Source organism: Tachypleus tridentatus, chromosome 1 (genome assembly GCF_004210375.1).
Source record: "Tachypleus tridentatus isolate NWPU-2018 chromosome 1, ASM421037v1, whole genome shotgun sequence".
NCBI lineage: Eukaryota > Metazoa > Arthropoda > Merostomata > Xiphosura > Limulidae > Tachypleus > Tachypleus tridentatus.
The window spans coordinates 129,995,040-130,010,578 of NC_134825.1; the positions used below are offsets into that span (position 1 = coordinate 129,995,040).

The 15,539-nt window shown below is 31.6% G+C and overlaps 1 protein-coding gene across 2 annotated transcripts in view; it reads right to left on the minus strand.

Annotated features, from left to right (window-relative positions):
- The window catches only part of Pgls (6-phosphogluconolactonase), a 32,224-nt gene extending 17,321 nt beyond the window's left edge, over positions 1–14,903 (minus strand). The window contains exons 1-2 of one of the 2 annotated variants that reach the window (XM_076451977.1): positions 14,653–14,903; positions 11,982–12,182 (exon numbers count right to left, since the gene is read on the minus strand). In XM_076451977.1, the coding sequence (XP_076308092.1) occupies positions 11,982–12,182; positions 14,653–14,776 (325 nt within the window). In that variant the 5' untranslated portion in view covers positions 14,777–14,903. The remainder of the gene's footprint in view (positions 1–11,981; positions 12,183–14,652) is intronic. The other variant, XM_076451983.1, reaches the window with a different exon arrangement.
- Between the last annotated feature and the right edge of the window lie 636 nt (positions 14,904–15,539).

Consider the following 15,539-nt stretch of genomic DNA (forward strand, 5'->3'; position numbering starts at 1 on the left):
TTAATGTTTTCAAACCAGAATTTATCATCTATTATTTTTTGGAAATAGTGACAACTTGCTAGAAATGTTTTTCAATTTTCAAAAGTTCATTTCCAATTTCAAGGTGTAAGACTAAAAAACATATAAACTTTGTGATTTTCTGTTCCTGAGATTTAATAAAAATATAATTATGTATTTGAATTTACTGGTTTATTCTTAACCAGTTCTTTCAAATATTTATAAAAGCACTTTAAAAAAAAAAGGGACCAAATTTTCATTGTGCTATAGTAAGTTTAGATGTCTCAGTCATTTCATTTAAAACTTGAAAATATTCACATTAGCATTACCTGTGTATATAAAACACAAAATCTTAGAGTTTGTACATTATTTAACTACTCCTACATTGCTGGGCCAACCTCATATAAACTTTATGGGATAATAGTTGAATCAATGGAGATGTTAAATGGAGGATTCACTCCCTTTCTTTTCCCATTATTAATGTTATTGGGTATTTATTATCTTTGATAAACATTAATATTAACTACATCCTTATGTTGAAGAAAAATAACTTTTATTAAATTTTCTATAACATAACATATACAAATATCTGAGAGAGTTTTCTGTGGAGGAATGCAATGAAAAATAACTGCCACTATTGCAATAATACTTAAAATCAGCTGAAGCTTCAATTCAAGTAGCCACCAAAAGGCCCATATGAAGAGCCACTTTTTCAGTTATATCAACTTCCTACTTTGAAGTTGGATTTTGGCCCATAAGACAACACTTCTGCAGCCAATGACCATCAATTAATTAGTCCCATGAAACACTGTAAAAGAATATTAAGAGCTGGGTGTTGAAACTGAATAACAGTAAGCATCCCTACCATAATACTTACTTGTACATCTAAGATGGTTGACTAGAGGAATTTAAGCAGCTGCAGCTAGAAGAATTTGAAGGTAGCAGATTTGTTGAGATAAAAATCTAGAATATTTTTAATCTTTAAAATATCATAACACAAGAAAACAAAATAAGCAGTTCCATCCATAATGTCAGAGGAAGAGCTGAAAATTTGTGTGTTGATAACTGAGTAAGAAATCTAACAAATCATAAAACCTCTATATGTGTTAAATGAAAATAACAAGAGTGAAATATCTCCTTCTCCTAACAACAGACAAAATGGATTCTTCTGTTATCATTATTGTACAGTGGTCTGCATTGATTATTCTAATTTATCTGGTCTTCAAGTATGAAAAAAGCCTTAGGTTATAAAACTATTTGACACTTTGGTCACTTGACTTTTTCCAAGATCAAGAAGCCTAGTTTTCAGGTTTACCAAATCTTCTGAATGAGTACATTAATTCAAGAAAAATAAATTGATAAAAAATAACTGATTCTATTACAAAATACATAATGTAGTGTTAAAAAAATCCTAATTCCTGATATGTAATACAATAAATAACATTGCTGAAAAATTACACTTCAACTGAATTCATTTCACAAAAACAGATGATGTCAAGCATTTGTTTATAAAAGTAGCATCTCAAGAATTAAGTGATTAGTAAATTTACTAATCAGTTAAATGTCAAGCCCATCAATCGTAATTTATCATTCTCACAAGATGACTAAAACAAAAAATAACTAATAAAACACTAAATTGAGTTCCAGTATCCACAGGGAAAAAGAGCACAGATAAACCCCAGGTGACTTTGTACTTATACAAATACTTGGAATAATCAAAAACAGTAATAACCTAACACTTTAACTCTGAACATGTAATGAAATTTCAGATGGGTTATTGAGAAGTGCCAATTATCCATTATCTAATTAAATTTAGAATTTGATCTTTTTAAGTACTTTATCAATATCAAAATCCACTACTTGCACTTTTGCTTGGTGATGTCAAAGTGGGAAATTCAAGTATTTTGATTGTTGTATTACAAGGTAAAGTTATTGTAACATTGTGAAGTAAATTTGCTTGTCACTTCAAAAGGTTTTAAATGTCAAGTCAGATAAATAAGATTATAGTAATCAAAGGGTTAATCAATTTTGATTTGTTGATTATTTTCATGACTTGTTATACCACTTGTTTAAGGTGAACAAATTTGAATTAATCTAAAATAAAAATGAAAAATAACACTAAGATACTTTGATTACTAAATAGTTAAATACTCAAAATCAGTAATAATGCCACAATGCTAACTTCAATTAGTTGATTTAATTTTTTGTGACATTGCTCAAATTAATTGTAATTTAAATTACTGGAGAACTGGAATAATCAAAAATGGAAATAACTGGAAACACTATTATTCTCAAAGATTAACTGATTCAATTATAATGTTTAATTATTTACTAATACCAATCACTGTAACTAATGCTCATAAGTAATCAATTTAACCACATGGTTCTAGCATCAATCATCACTACCTCAGATAGATTGAAGTGCTATGGTATAAGGTGAAAGGACTCATCAACACTCGATATTCCATGTACAGTGTGGTTGACATATAATTTGATAAATTCTTTAATCTTTAATTTCACTCAGAAGTTTTATTAATAATTTTTTTATTAATAAATAAGTACAGTAATCCTCTTAATAAAACTGTGCAACTTATTATCAACAGTATGCAGGTCTGACTGGTGATGGCCAGAGGCAAGAGCACAAAATAACTTGTCACGAGAGATAACATGAGGCTAACAGTTCAGAACTCTCAAATTAGAGCTTGCAGAACAAACACAATATCCCAGTTCAGAGCTTGATAATATGATGCCATAAAAATGATTTTGAACAACTTTGTTGCAGTAGGCTTTACAGAAAGAAAATAATGGCCCAGAGAGCTAGCACATAAATCAACAAACCTATACTGAGGCACTATTAATGGAATAAAGAAAAGTCATGTATTATAATTTATATGGGGAACATCTGGTTGCAAAAATGAACTTATTGGCTGCTACAGATGTTTCCAAAGCAGGAGCAGAACTGAAGATTGTATCTAATGTTTGTAGGAAACTAAAACTGAGTCAGCCAAAATAAAGCCACAAACAGAACTTGGCTCTGTGTTTGGAAACTTGTTCAAGACTGTTGCCAAACTCCATATAGCATGTAAGCAAAAATGTAATGTGGATCAATCCTGAGTCAAAGTAGCAACTGTTAGACTACATGGTTCAATTGTAGAAATTGTAAAATTTACAACTTGTGGTTTTATAAAGTCACAAACATCCATCACTGGGCAACAGCACAACTTCCAATTATTGATGGGTTATGGGAATAAGTCACCATCTCTATGAGCAAGATATTTCTTAGCCATGGCAGTTGATCATGTCAAGTGAAACATGACTCAGAATATGACACGCTTTTAAATTAATGTAATGCAAACATATCCAAAGGAAAAGATCCATAACCTTCATACATATATCTCAAAGGTTTACAGCACCAATCTTCTTGGTGTAAACAGTGACTCTCTCACTCTATTTACTTATGCTAGCTGCTCTTCTGGGAAAAAAAAATTATTCTGATTACTAATCAATCTGCCAATCACACACACACATACATACAAAAAACAAACAAACAACAAAACTACAGGTTACTGCTTAATACCTGTTCACTGACCAACCAATAATCTGTAAATACAGATATATTAATCTCTATCACTACAGGTCATGGGTCAAAGGTCATGCCATATTGCATTTGTTGACTTACATTCAAAATTTACTAAACTACTATTCTACAATTGTATGTCAGTAACTTTGGTGTTACATTGTAGATTATACTTCACATTTTAGTATTATATATTAGTTAATTTCTTAATTTAGAAGTAAATGTTTAAAAGAAATCCTAAATACTAAGTTTTGTGTGTTACACAGTATGTTGAATGTAGCATTGGTTTGGTTCAAATTAGATGTTAGTGATGTCCAAATACAAAATCTATAATTTACAACATAAAAACTCAAATTATTGATAATGATAAGCTATAGTCTAAAATAAGAACCTCCTATATATTATATTTGCTGAGATTACTACATTTACTGAATCCAATACAGTGGCCCCACTCCCTCTTTTCATTTCTGAAAACACTTCCATATAACTACTGTCTATGACATGCAAATAACCAATGAAAAGCTCAAAATGTATCCTCCCATCTGGTTCTCTGCCTTTTCAAAGTATTTAGGAGGGAAACCCTTCCTTTTCACAGAAGATTTCAAACAATGTCAATCATAAGTGAAATTGAAATTTCATATTTCTTTAGACTCAAATACAGCTTAATTATTAAGCTTGATAAATTATTGTGGAATTCTGTGGTATTACTATAGTAATTTATGATTTGGTTATTTCAAAACATATATATAAAACCTAAAAAAAAAATTTTGTTTCATATCCTCCATGTGCAAAATTTGATAAGGCTTAGCTAGGAGCAAATGAGTTCATAGTTTATAACTAAAAGAAATTATTTTCTATAATTATTTATTGTTATATATTTTAAGAAAAATAACAAACTTAAGAATATCTTAAATAGTAATAATGTATATACATATATAATGTACTAAAACTGAAATGTGACTATGATACAAAATACTAGTCTACATAAAGGCCAGTTTTATATTTTTGGATGTGGTAACACAAGTACACATGCACCACATCATTGCAACTGACCTATAAACTATTGGCTGTGCCTTTGTACTTATCTACAAATAAGACTGATATATCAAATTAACTATTGCAATAAACAACAGTAATATCAACTTTAAATAGTTAACACATCCAATTTACCTTAAAGTTACTTGATACTGAAAACAACTAAGGGTCAACCAGAAATACTGCATAAAACAACATGTAGGATGTTTACAACAATGTAAAATAAAGGTACTTTTACTCTGCACTTTTACTGGCTTATACTGAGTAAAAATGCAGTTCTTACACAAGTACACACACACACACACACACTTGTAGTACATGCACTCATATTATAATCAGAAACAAAATAATGATAGGTCAAGATAATAAATAAATAAATATATATAAATGTATAATGTTATGAAATTTTACCTATTTAGACTAAAAAATTGTGTTTTCATGTTATAATCTGTAGCCATTCTAGAATGAAAAATAGATTGATACAGATATACAGTAGTGAAAATAAAAGAAAAAACAAGTATATAATTAAATTGGAGGTTATAACAATTTTGCATGTAAAATTTGAAAACGTTCTGTTACATCCAAGTATTTTAGTCTTAAAATCAAAATTATGTTGCATATTTGATAGTCAACATTCTAAAAAAGAAAAAGATATGAGAAAATAATTAATTAAAAAATATTAATGCTTAATTTAAAAGCCTAATATTTTGTGTATAAAAGCCTTGTAATGTTTACCAATTACTTGCAAAATTTTGTAAAGATGTGTACATCATAAAAAATCATAATATAATTACTCTCATGGATATTTTCATGGAGCTAGGTGGATTCCACCTAGCCCATAATGAAAGCACTAATAAAAAGACCCACAAAAAAACAGTATGTGGGAAAAAAATGCTTGTTTCATTAATGTAAACATTATTTCCATAAACAGCGGTGGTAATGATATAGGTTTGATCTTCAGTTATGTCAAGATCATTAATATTACTTCAAGTAATAAAATAATTGCATGGATGATAAAATAATAAAATGCAAAATAGAATATAGTGATGAAAATCTCTACAAATTAAAATAACTTTAATAATAAAACAATAAAATAATGCTTTGGAAAACATCATGTTCAACATTAACTACTATATGTGAGTGAAAAAAACACAGTCATAGCTGAACATCAAAACATCACAAGCTGAATGAACTCTAATTTCGATACTGCTCCTACTGTCCACAAGTCTATGTTTGACTTTAATAGTATATAAATTTTTTAAGAGTACTAAAGAAGCAAAACTGTGTAAAATAGGTATCATCATTCTACCAAAATATAATCTTGAAGAAAATCCTAATTTAGTTGTCACTATTCCTGTCTGACATGGAAAAGTTGGTTCTTAACAAAGGTCTCAACTTTGTTCCAAAAAGAAAATCTATTGATGTATTCACTTTTCGAGAAGACTTGAAGTTTTACTACAGGTTAAGACTACAGACTCATTTTTCAAAATCAACTATTTCTACATAAGTATCTTTAAGCCTTCACATATATCCTTCATGTGAAAGAACTTGTATCAACAATAACCAACCTCCAGTTGTAGATCAACAACCCATCTACATAAAGTAACTACTTTTGACAGTACTGGCAATCCTTTAATTTCCAACATGATACTCAATAGAGATGAGGATCAATGTCTCCAACATACCAGTTCATCTTTTAATAAAAACCTTCATTGCAATTTCAAGAAATTCAAGGAAAACTTAAAATGGACACCACCCAGTGGAACATTTATTAGCTTAGAATATTTTGTACAAAAATGTCGTAGGGATATACATAAACTGGATTTTATAAATAAACTTAAATACAAAAACCTAACCCTTAATGAACACAAAACCTTACACTTCCTAAGCAACAAGACATAAGAATTAAACCTGCTGATAAAAGTGGCACTGTAGTAGCAGAAAGATCTGTACCTTGCTGAAACTAATAAACAACTTGATTACATTAATTTTTACTGTCCTTTTACTAGCCATCCAACTATATAATTTATCTTGCATATTAAAACTGCCATTAATGATTAAATTCAAAAAGGTAGCTTGTCATCAAGTGCAACTAATTTAATTGTTAGTATCCTACAATTTCAGGATTTTACCTCCTCCATATGTCATAAATAAGGGAACCCTAGTCATCCAATTATTTCCTCCTGTAATTGCCCCAAGAAGATAATTTTGTCTTTTCTTGATGATGTTCTTAAGCCCATTGTCTCATCTCTTCCTAGTTGCATAAAAGACATGACACATGCACTCTGAACTTTCAACAATTTTCAATTTTATGGTAGTAAGTAATATATACTCTTCAAAAAAGAAACGCAAAAGGGATATTTTTTTATTTTAAAGAGAAATATATGTAATAACGTTACAAGCTCAGAGTATGTGATGTTACACGTGTTAAGGGAATGATTGTCAGACCAAAATGACAATAAAAGTTGTGCACTTTGAAAATGGAGGAAAACATCGGATTTTTCGCCAAAACGCATTCGTGTCCAATAAATTTGTTTGAGAGATCTGCATGTTCTACAAGTGCAACATGTGCAAAATCCCTATAAAAGTGATGGGTTCTCGATTTCCATAGCTCAGTGTTAAGTCACCGACACGCAATACAGTTACGCCAAGACTGACTGAAGCACAACGCAACAACGCCATTGGTCGCTTGGAAGCAGGCGAATCTTGATCAGATGTTGCCAGAGCTGTGAATGTCCACCCAAGCACCATCACAAGGCTATGGAATCGTCACCAACAACATGGATCAACTTGTGACCGTCCACGATCTGGCAGACCTCGTATGACCATGCCCATACAAGATCGCTACATCCCGGTTACGTCACCTTCAGAATAAGACCACCACTGCGACGTATACTGCCTCAACCATACCAGGGCTGCGTAGGATTTCCGATCAGACTGTACGCAACCGTCGACAAGATTCTTAGGCCCCATGTGCAACCCATCATGGTGAACGTCAACGACGTTTTTCAACATGACAACGTCCGTCCTCACACAAACCGACTCACCACTGTTTTCTTGAGACACCACAACATCAACGTTCTTCCATGGCCCTCCAGATCACCAGATTTAATCCCCATCGAACATCTTTGGGACGAATTGGACCGATGTCTGTGACGGTGACAACCTCAACCGCAGACTTTACCTCAGCTTGCAGCAGCTTTGCAGGCTGAGTGGACAGCCATTCCACAGGATGTGATTCGTCATCTCATCGCTTCCATGGGCAGAAGATGCCAAGCAGTTATTGATGCTCACGGGGGACATACTCGTTATTGACGTTGAGTGACGTTAAACTTCAACTAGTGAGCGTGGACTTCACCTTTGCAGACTTTGGATGTTCAGCAGTGAATGTGCAAAGTTTCACACATGTCATACAGAACTACCCCGGAATAAACTTGTCAACAATTTGTCTTAAATTTTGCCTTTTACATTTCTTTTTTTGAAGAGTATATATTTACACATGCATTTCCTATAAAGATGATATGAAAGCCTTCCAACATTACCTGGATCTGCATTCTTCACTGGCAAATTTCATCAACATATAAAAGGTGTTGATATGGGTACTAAAATGGGTCTCTCTTATGCTTCTTTGTTGGCTACATAGAGAATCATATTTTCTCCACTTATTAATGAACACTTCCTACTCTTTACAAATGTTACATTGATGACACTGTTGATGCTACCAGCACACCCTTTGTGACTTAAACAACTTTTACACTTTTTTCTTCCTTCCATCTAGCACTCACCTTCCCATCCAAGAGTTTACACTTTTTAGACATTCTTGTCTCCACTGAACATTTCCATTTATCAACTTCAGTACATTACAAACCCAGCAATACCCATTCTTATCTCCATTACAACTCTTCCCTTCCAACTCCTATGGGTCAGTCTTTTCCATATTCCCAATTCCTAAGACTTTGCAGACTCTGCAGTGAACAAATGAGTTACAACTCAAAATGTGAAGATTTGAAAGATGTCTTTATCAGTTATTTCAAATCCCAAGTCTTTAACAAATAAAGAATTCTATAACCAGACAATACAAATTAACACCTGAACTCATGTCTATAAATCCTTGCATACCACTTACTTCTACTTACCATTTTAATACCTCTAAAGTTATCCATGCCAAACAAAACTTCAACATCTTCATTGACAACCCCATTACTTCCAAAATTATTTTAAAGAACCCCCACTTTTCAGTTATAAACACGATAAAAATATAAATATTTTAGTACACAGGATTGTCCAGAAATCTACCTCTAATGTGAGCCTGGGTACAGACAGTTGTTACACAAAAAAATACATCATCTGCCAATATATTAATACCACAGTATCCATCTCTGACCCCAGTGGAAAATTTCAAATACAATAATAATTCATTTGTGTCTGATATACTGTGTATGCTGTAAAAAGTGCAACAAGCTATACACATTGGATAGACAGGTCACCGATTAGGGGATTGTTCATGTGATCATCTATCTTAAATAAAATAACGATGCTTAAAAACCCACATGTAGACACTTTAATAACCTTTCACACTGCATCTCTGATTTTTCCATATTTGCAAAGAGAACACCCATAAAAATGTTTGATTTCTAAATTAAGCACTGTTAATCATTTTGGAATAAACAAAGAGTTCTCTTTCTTTTTATTTTATCCTCTCCATTTCTTTGCCCTACACCTTTATCTATAATTTCTCACTCTGTTATTTAGTGTCTACAATCTTTTCATTCAAGGTTTGCATTCTTTTCCTTTCTAGCCCATTTACTTTACTCACCATTTGTTATCTTTATATTTTTTTCCTTTTTACCATTATTCTTCTCTCATATTAAGCTCACATACAACAATAAAAAGTATTCCTTTGAACAATATTACATAATGCACATATTCTTTTATTTTCTCACATTGTAACCTGCATTTTTGTTTTACATTTCTTTTTTCTAAATTGAGTTTATTTACCACAGTTTTCTATACTTACAAAATTCTTTATACTTTTATTATTTTTATATGTTACTTCTTTTATCTCATTTGCAGCTTCAGGAATGTGTTCTCCAGCCTTTGAGCCATGTGTTACATATTTTTTTCAACCTGACCCTTATATTAACACATTCACTGCCACTGCTAACTGTCATTAATATACTGTAATTGATCCTCTAGTTTTGCCAAATTTCATTTAAATAAATACTTTATGATAACTTATCAATGGCCACCAACATAGTAATGGTACAGTATCATGACATTTTTATGACCAGTAATTTTTAGTAGATGCTACTTTTTGTACTCAGAACTAATTATAAAAGGCAAGATGAACATGTTAATTGTTTTTAATCTAGGGTTTTTGATCAAACATTTGTTTCTTAATGATATGTACAGTCTGCTAGTAAAGTAACATCACATTTAAATGCATTATTTACAGTCTAAAACAGCAACCATGGACATTTAAAATTGCATAAAAAATGTATTTCATAAGAAATACTTTTCTCAGTACATACTTTGTGGTAAAAATGCATCTAACTTTTAAACATTTTGAAACACTAGTACATTAATCCTGAACCAATATGATCAGTGTCACTACCTTTATTATATTATGCCTGAGTTTGCTTTGCCCTTTCGATAACAAAACAGGAAGAACTTAAAGCTTATTAACTCTGTTCATATACCAGCCTATTGTAAATGGAAAAAAAAAAAAAAGAGTGAACAGTAATTGACCTATCAAGTCTCCTAAAGGTTCAAATAATTTCAAAATCATTTTACAATAAGATGTACTTTTAGTAAGTAATTTTAAAAAATCATAAATATCAAATATAAATAAAAATACTTCGCTCTCACAGAGTATTGTGCTAGACAATGAGTTTTCATGGCTCTTGATAAAATTACAAAGTTTGAAAAATATCTTGGGCATAAAAACTACAGTATAGTGATCAGTCATTTTACAGCTTTCTACAAGTCATCTTCATTGTTACAGTGCATTGCTCAAAACAATTAAGAGATATTCATACTTTACAAGAAAAGAAAAAAATTGCTGCTAATTACTTTCCTCATTTCAGTGTTATAAAAAAACACAAAAACATCTGTCATCTGTATTCAGCCAAAATGAAACATTTAGTGAAGCAAAATTAATACAAATTAATTTATGAGTGTGTGTATGTGTGAGGCACATTGGCTTCATGCATCTTGGAATGTGCAACTGCTTCCACACCATCACTCATACCAGTACACAAAACAACAATCTCCAACACAAGCAGATGACTAGTACTTTTGTGTTATAATTTTTTGGAATTGAAGGGCCAGTCTCCACAAGATTTAATGAGAAGATTTCAGTCACAACTGGGTGCAAAGTCTGTGTACAGATGGCTAGAAACAGACTTCACGAAATCAACACATTGTATATGTTAGACATTCTTTGTTTGTGAATTTTGCGTAAAGCTACACGAGAGCTATCTGCACTAGCCCTCCATAATTTATCAGTGTAAGACTAGAGGGAGAGTAGTTAGTCACCACCACCCCCCGCCAACTCTTGAACTACTCTTTTACCAACGAAGAGTGGGATTGACCGTCACATTATAATGCCCCATAGTTGTAAAGGGGAGCATGTTTGGTGTGATGGGGATGTGAACCTGCAACCATCAGATGATGAGTCAAACACCTTAACCCACCTGGCCATGCTGGGCCTATATGCTAGGCAAATATTTCAATCTGAGGTGTATTTCAATCTTAACAAAAGGTGATGCCTCTGAAGACACTATTCCAAAGGCCACTTTGTAAGACAAAAAAAAATTCCAAGTTAAATATAACTCCTACTCTCCTACAAATTTCAAAAGGTAAAATTGTGATTATTATTATTATTATTATTATTCATAAACACATTTGACAAAACCTCCAGGTACTGATCCCTAAAACTAAAACTGCTCCAAAACACATACAACTGCTTATCTGCTTCCTAAAGAAGAAGCAAGTGTCCAAAATGCAAGGTTTGCTGATAAAAGATAAGGTTCAACTGCTACCAATCATACAAGTTAAAAGAACTTGCCAAATTAAGAATGACTCAAGAAACAAAGAAATTATTTAACAAGATGCATATATATTTGTTAGTAGGATTAGTGATTATGAAATTAGAAATGCTGAATATATTGTAGAATTAAAAAGAATGGCATTAAATAATGCAAATATATCATACACACAATATTAAAATTGTGGAACATTTATTTATAAACCTGGTTTCCTTTATTTATCATAAAACGTCTATAAACTAGAACATGTAGGTGCCCTAACTTATAACACAAAGGCTAGAGTTAAAGTTAGTTACACTTGAGTTTGTTTTTAGTAAACCTACCTTCCAAAGTAGGGTCAATGACAACAAATTGGTTCTCCAACACTGGCACATGACTTAGAAAGTCACCCTTGTATGCTCCATACGTGCTCTCGCCATTGTCAAATGGCACCAATCTTTCATCACAAAAGAAAAACCTCCATTTTGACCAGTCTGTTTTCACACTTGGTAAACCATTCACCAAATACTTTATCAAACTGCCACCTACACAGTATTTAAAGAAAACTAATAAGATACAATGAAAGGTATTAATTATTTCACATTTATAAGAACAGCACAAGCAGTTTTAACAATTACTGCTATATATGAGGAATAAACATCATATTTTTAATTATGTTATAACAGCTTATTATAATTGTATATTTAAAAACTTTCTCTATAAGTGGGTTTTCTTGTCATCACGGATTACTATAATTGTGTTCCAGGAGCAGCATGGTTTTCTTTTCACAGTTTTTTTTATTACTATTATCATTGTTATGAAGGAAGCTACAGATGCAAACTAAATGACCATAGCATTTGAAACTTGAATGTCATCTATTTTTCTATACATCCTACTGTCATTAAAATATGTATTTATAGAAATTATGTCATCAAAAAGCAAAAATGTTACTGTCATCATACAAAAAGAAATAACACACAATGACTCTTCTTCTGCCATACAAATGACAAAAATCAAGTCCTGATAATTTTATGATTAGTTTACTTCTTTCACTGTGCATTACCTCACTGAGGATTTCAAAATCAAATTATACCTTATTTTCTGCAAGCATATACAAATGAAGAACACTTGTACAAAGATGGGCCAAGTATTGGACTTATTTAACACTGGTGGATTAAGAATTAAACTTTTCAGTGTACATGACAATGCAAGAAATATCTGAGTAATTCTGAAAAGTTTCAATAAATCAGTGCCTGTAATTTTCTACCTTAGACACAAACTGTAATCAGCCATCAATGATGCAGTAATAAATATTTCAGGACCAAATAATAATCTACAAATAGAAGAAGGTATTGCAAGTCATTATTCTCAAGATTGCATGTAGCCTCTATGAAAATCACAGGAAGTTGAAATATAAATTAAATTTGATAAAGCAATGGTGGTAAACTAGAGCTCAAAGAAACTCACTGAACATTACTTCTTTTCATTGGCTTAAACCAAATGCTCTACATTATGGTCATCTGTCAAACAAAACCAAGTTGGTGCCTTTGTAAAAGCCATGAGCAAGTATAAACATGCAACATTCAAATGAAGTGTAGAAAGATATCCAACACTGTCAATTTGGATTTATATTATCCACAGTCTGTACTCAAATTTAGAATAACTGATTCTCAAATCTTTTTGATGCTGGAGAAATTGCATGCTGCAAAGAAGTAATGCTTCTCAGAAGGTTCCAAAACTACCTTTACTCATGCACACTCATCAAATCACATGCTTAGAGAAATTCTCTTGTCTCCTGTGAAATTAGATGATGCAAAATAAATGTTTTGTTTTACAAAAAGTTTACCAAGAGCTGACTCTAGTAAATGAAGATATATCAATGGAACTCAACAGAATAAGTACAAGGACACTGATATTGGTTTATATTTGTAGTTTGAGTAGGCATTGAAGAAACAGTGTGAAAAAAAAAAATGTAATAAAGATTATAAAATATATGATTCAGAAGAAAAGGTAACCAACCAATATTTGCAATGAAAAAATAATTTCATGTTAAAGAAATCCACAGAGCTGTTTGCAATAAAACAGAGCCAGATTTCCTAAACTCACTGAGTACAACCTCTACTGTGCATTCCTGAAACAACTGGTCTCAGCAACAGATAATGGTTCTCAAAAGGAAACACAAGAACAATTTGTACAGAGAGTATGGCAAAAGAAACTGTGTGAATTATTATTTCTCCAAAACAACTTGGTCAAATAAGAATGTAAACATACCAAAAAGTTAAATGTGGAAGGAAATTCTACTGGTACTGAGTACTTGAACTTATTTTTAAAGTGATACTAGTACCAGTACTTAGATCTGCTTTATCATTCTTTTATGTTTACACACAATTTTTTATCAAAAACAGGGCAAATTCACCCAGCCAAGTACTTCATTTTTTTTCTTCAGAATTTGACCCTTAAGTTGGAATATCCATGTTTAGTGATTTTGCGATACAGTAGGTCATAACTGGCTATTTTATATTTGCAGTGATCTGTTCTTAGTTGTTTATTATAAATAAAATAATCATGTTTAATCAGAAGACTTCTTTCTGTGCTTAGTTTTTCTAAGTACCATTGATGATTATCGACGCAGTAGTTTCCGAAATTCGAGTACCAGACGTGTACGTCGCAAGTTTCATTATAATAAGATATAATTATGACTAAATGGTCTGCGTAAAGCTTATGGATACAATGTTATTGTGATGAAAGACAGATGCTACCATATGGGACTGACTGATTGTGCCACCGCATACAATGTTAACGTTCGAACTACAGTTAAACTGATAATATATAATATTCTAAGCTAACTTTTAGACATCCTCACTCCTTAAGATTTTTAAAATTATTATTACAATTTGAGAGGTTTAGTTTTAAAACAAACACTGCTGTGGTGTAAAATTAGTATAAACAAATACTTGAAATAGAACTTCGACAGTTAGAACGAAAATTTCTAGAAGTTAGAAAAAATCATCTTACCTGACAGTCCAACTTTAAATTCATTAGACTTTTCCAGACAATGATTTGATTGTTTTTCAATCAAGTTACATAATTCTTTGATAACTTCTGTCTCATCTTTACACACAATTATTTTCATCGACATTTTATCATAAACAATTTAATCCCTTACCCACTCGTAAGTTTTATTTGTATTTTATGGGTTAATTTATGACATCATCAGAGGTTGTATACTTATTTGCGATTGCGCACTAGTGATATTCAGTTCCTAATCTGCGAATAACTAAAAACTGCAGAAACTTTCTCGCACTAAACTGTATACCGCTTTTTTAAAGGTTTTTAAGTAACATTTGAACAAAGAAGAGTAATAATGATGATGATGATATGAAACTGACTCAGAAATGAAACGTTTTGGAGCGATACATATTTCATCATCAGCAAATCTATGTGAATAATCAATAGGAAAACACTCTGTATGGTAACGAACAAAATTGTGTTAAAAATTACAATATTCACCTAAAAATGCTAATTAAATAAGGAATGGGAGAGGTGGATAGCTCGTATTTCTGTGAAGGCTTAGATAATCTAGAACCGAAAATTTTGTCTGGTCTTCATCTGTTCCTATAAACTTGTTAAGTTTCATGTATTTTCTCCGAGTAGAGTGTTAATTTCTTTTTAATATTAATATAGGACGACGCCAATTTAATGTCACCCAAGTTGTAATAAGATTATTTGTTTGTAGTTAAGCGCAAAGTTACACAAAGGCTATCTGTGCTTTGCTTTTCATAAGCTTCAAAACCTGGTTTCTAGCATTGTAAGCTTTCAGACAATCAGCTTTGTCACTGGGGGTGTTGTTACAAAAATTATCTCTGTAAAAACGAACCGTAAAAAAGTTGTTCCATATCGAG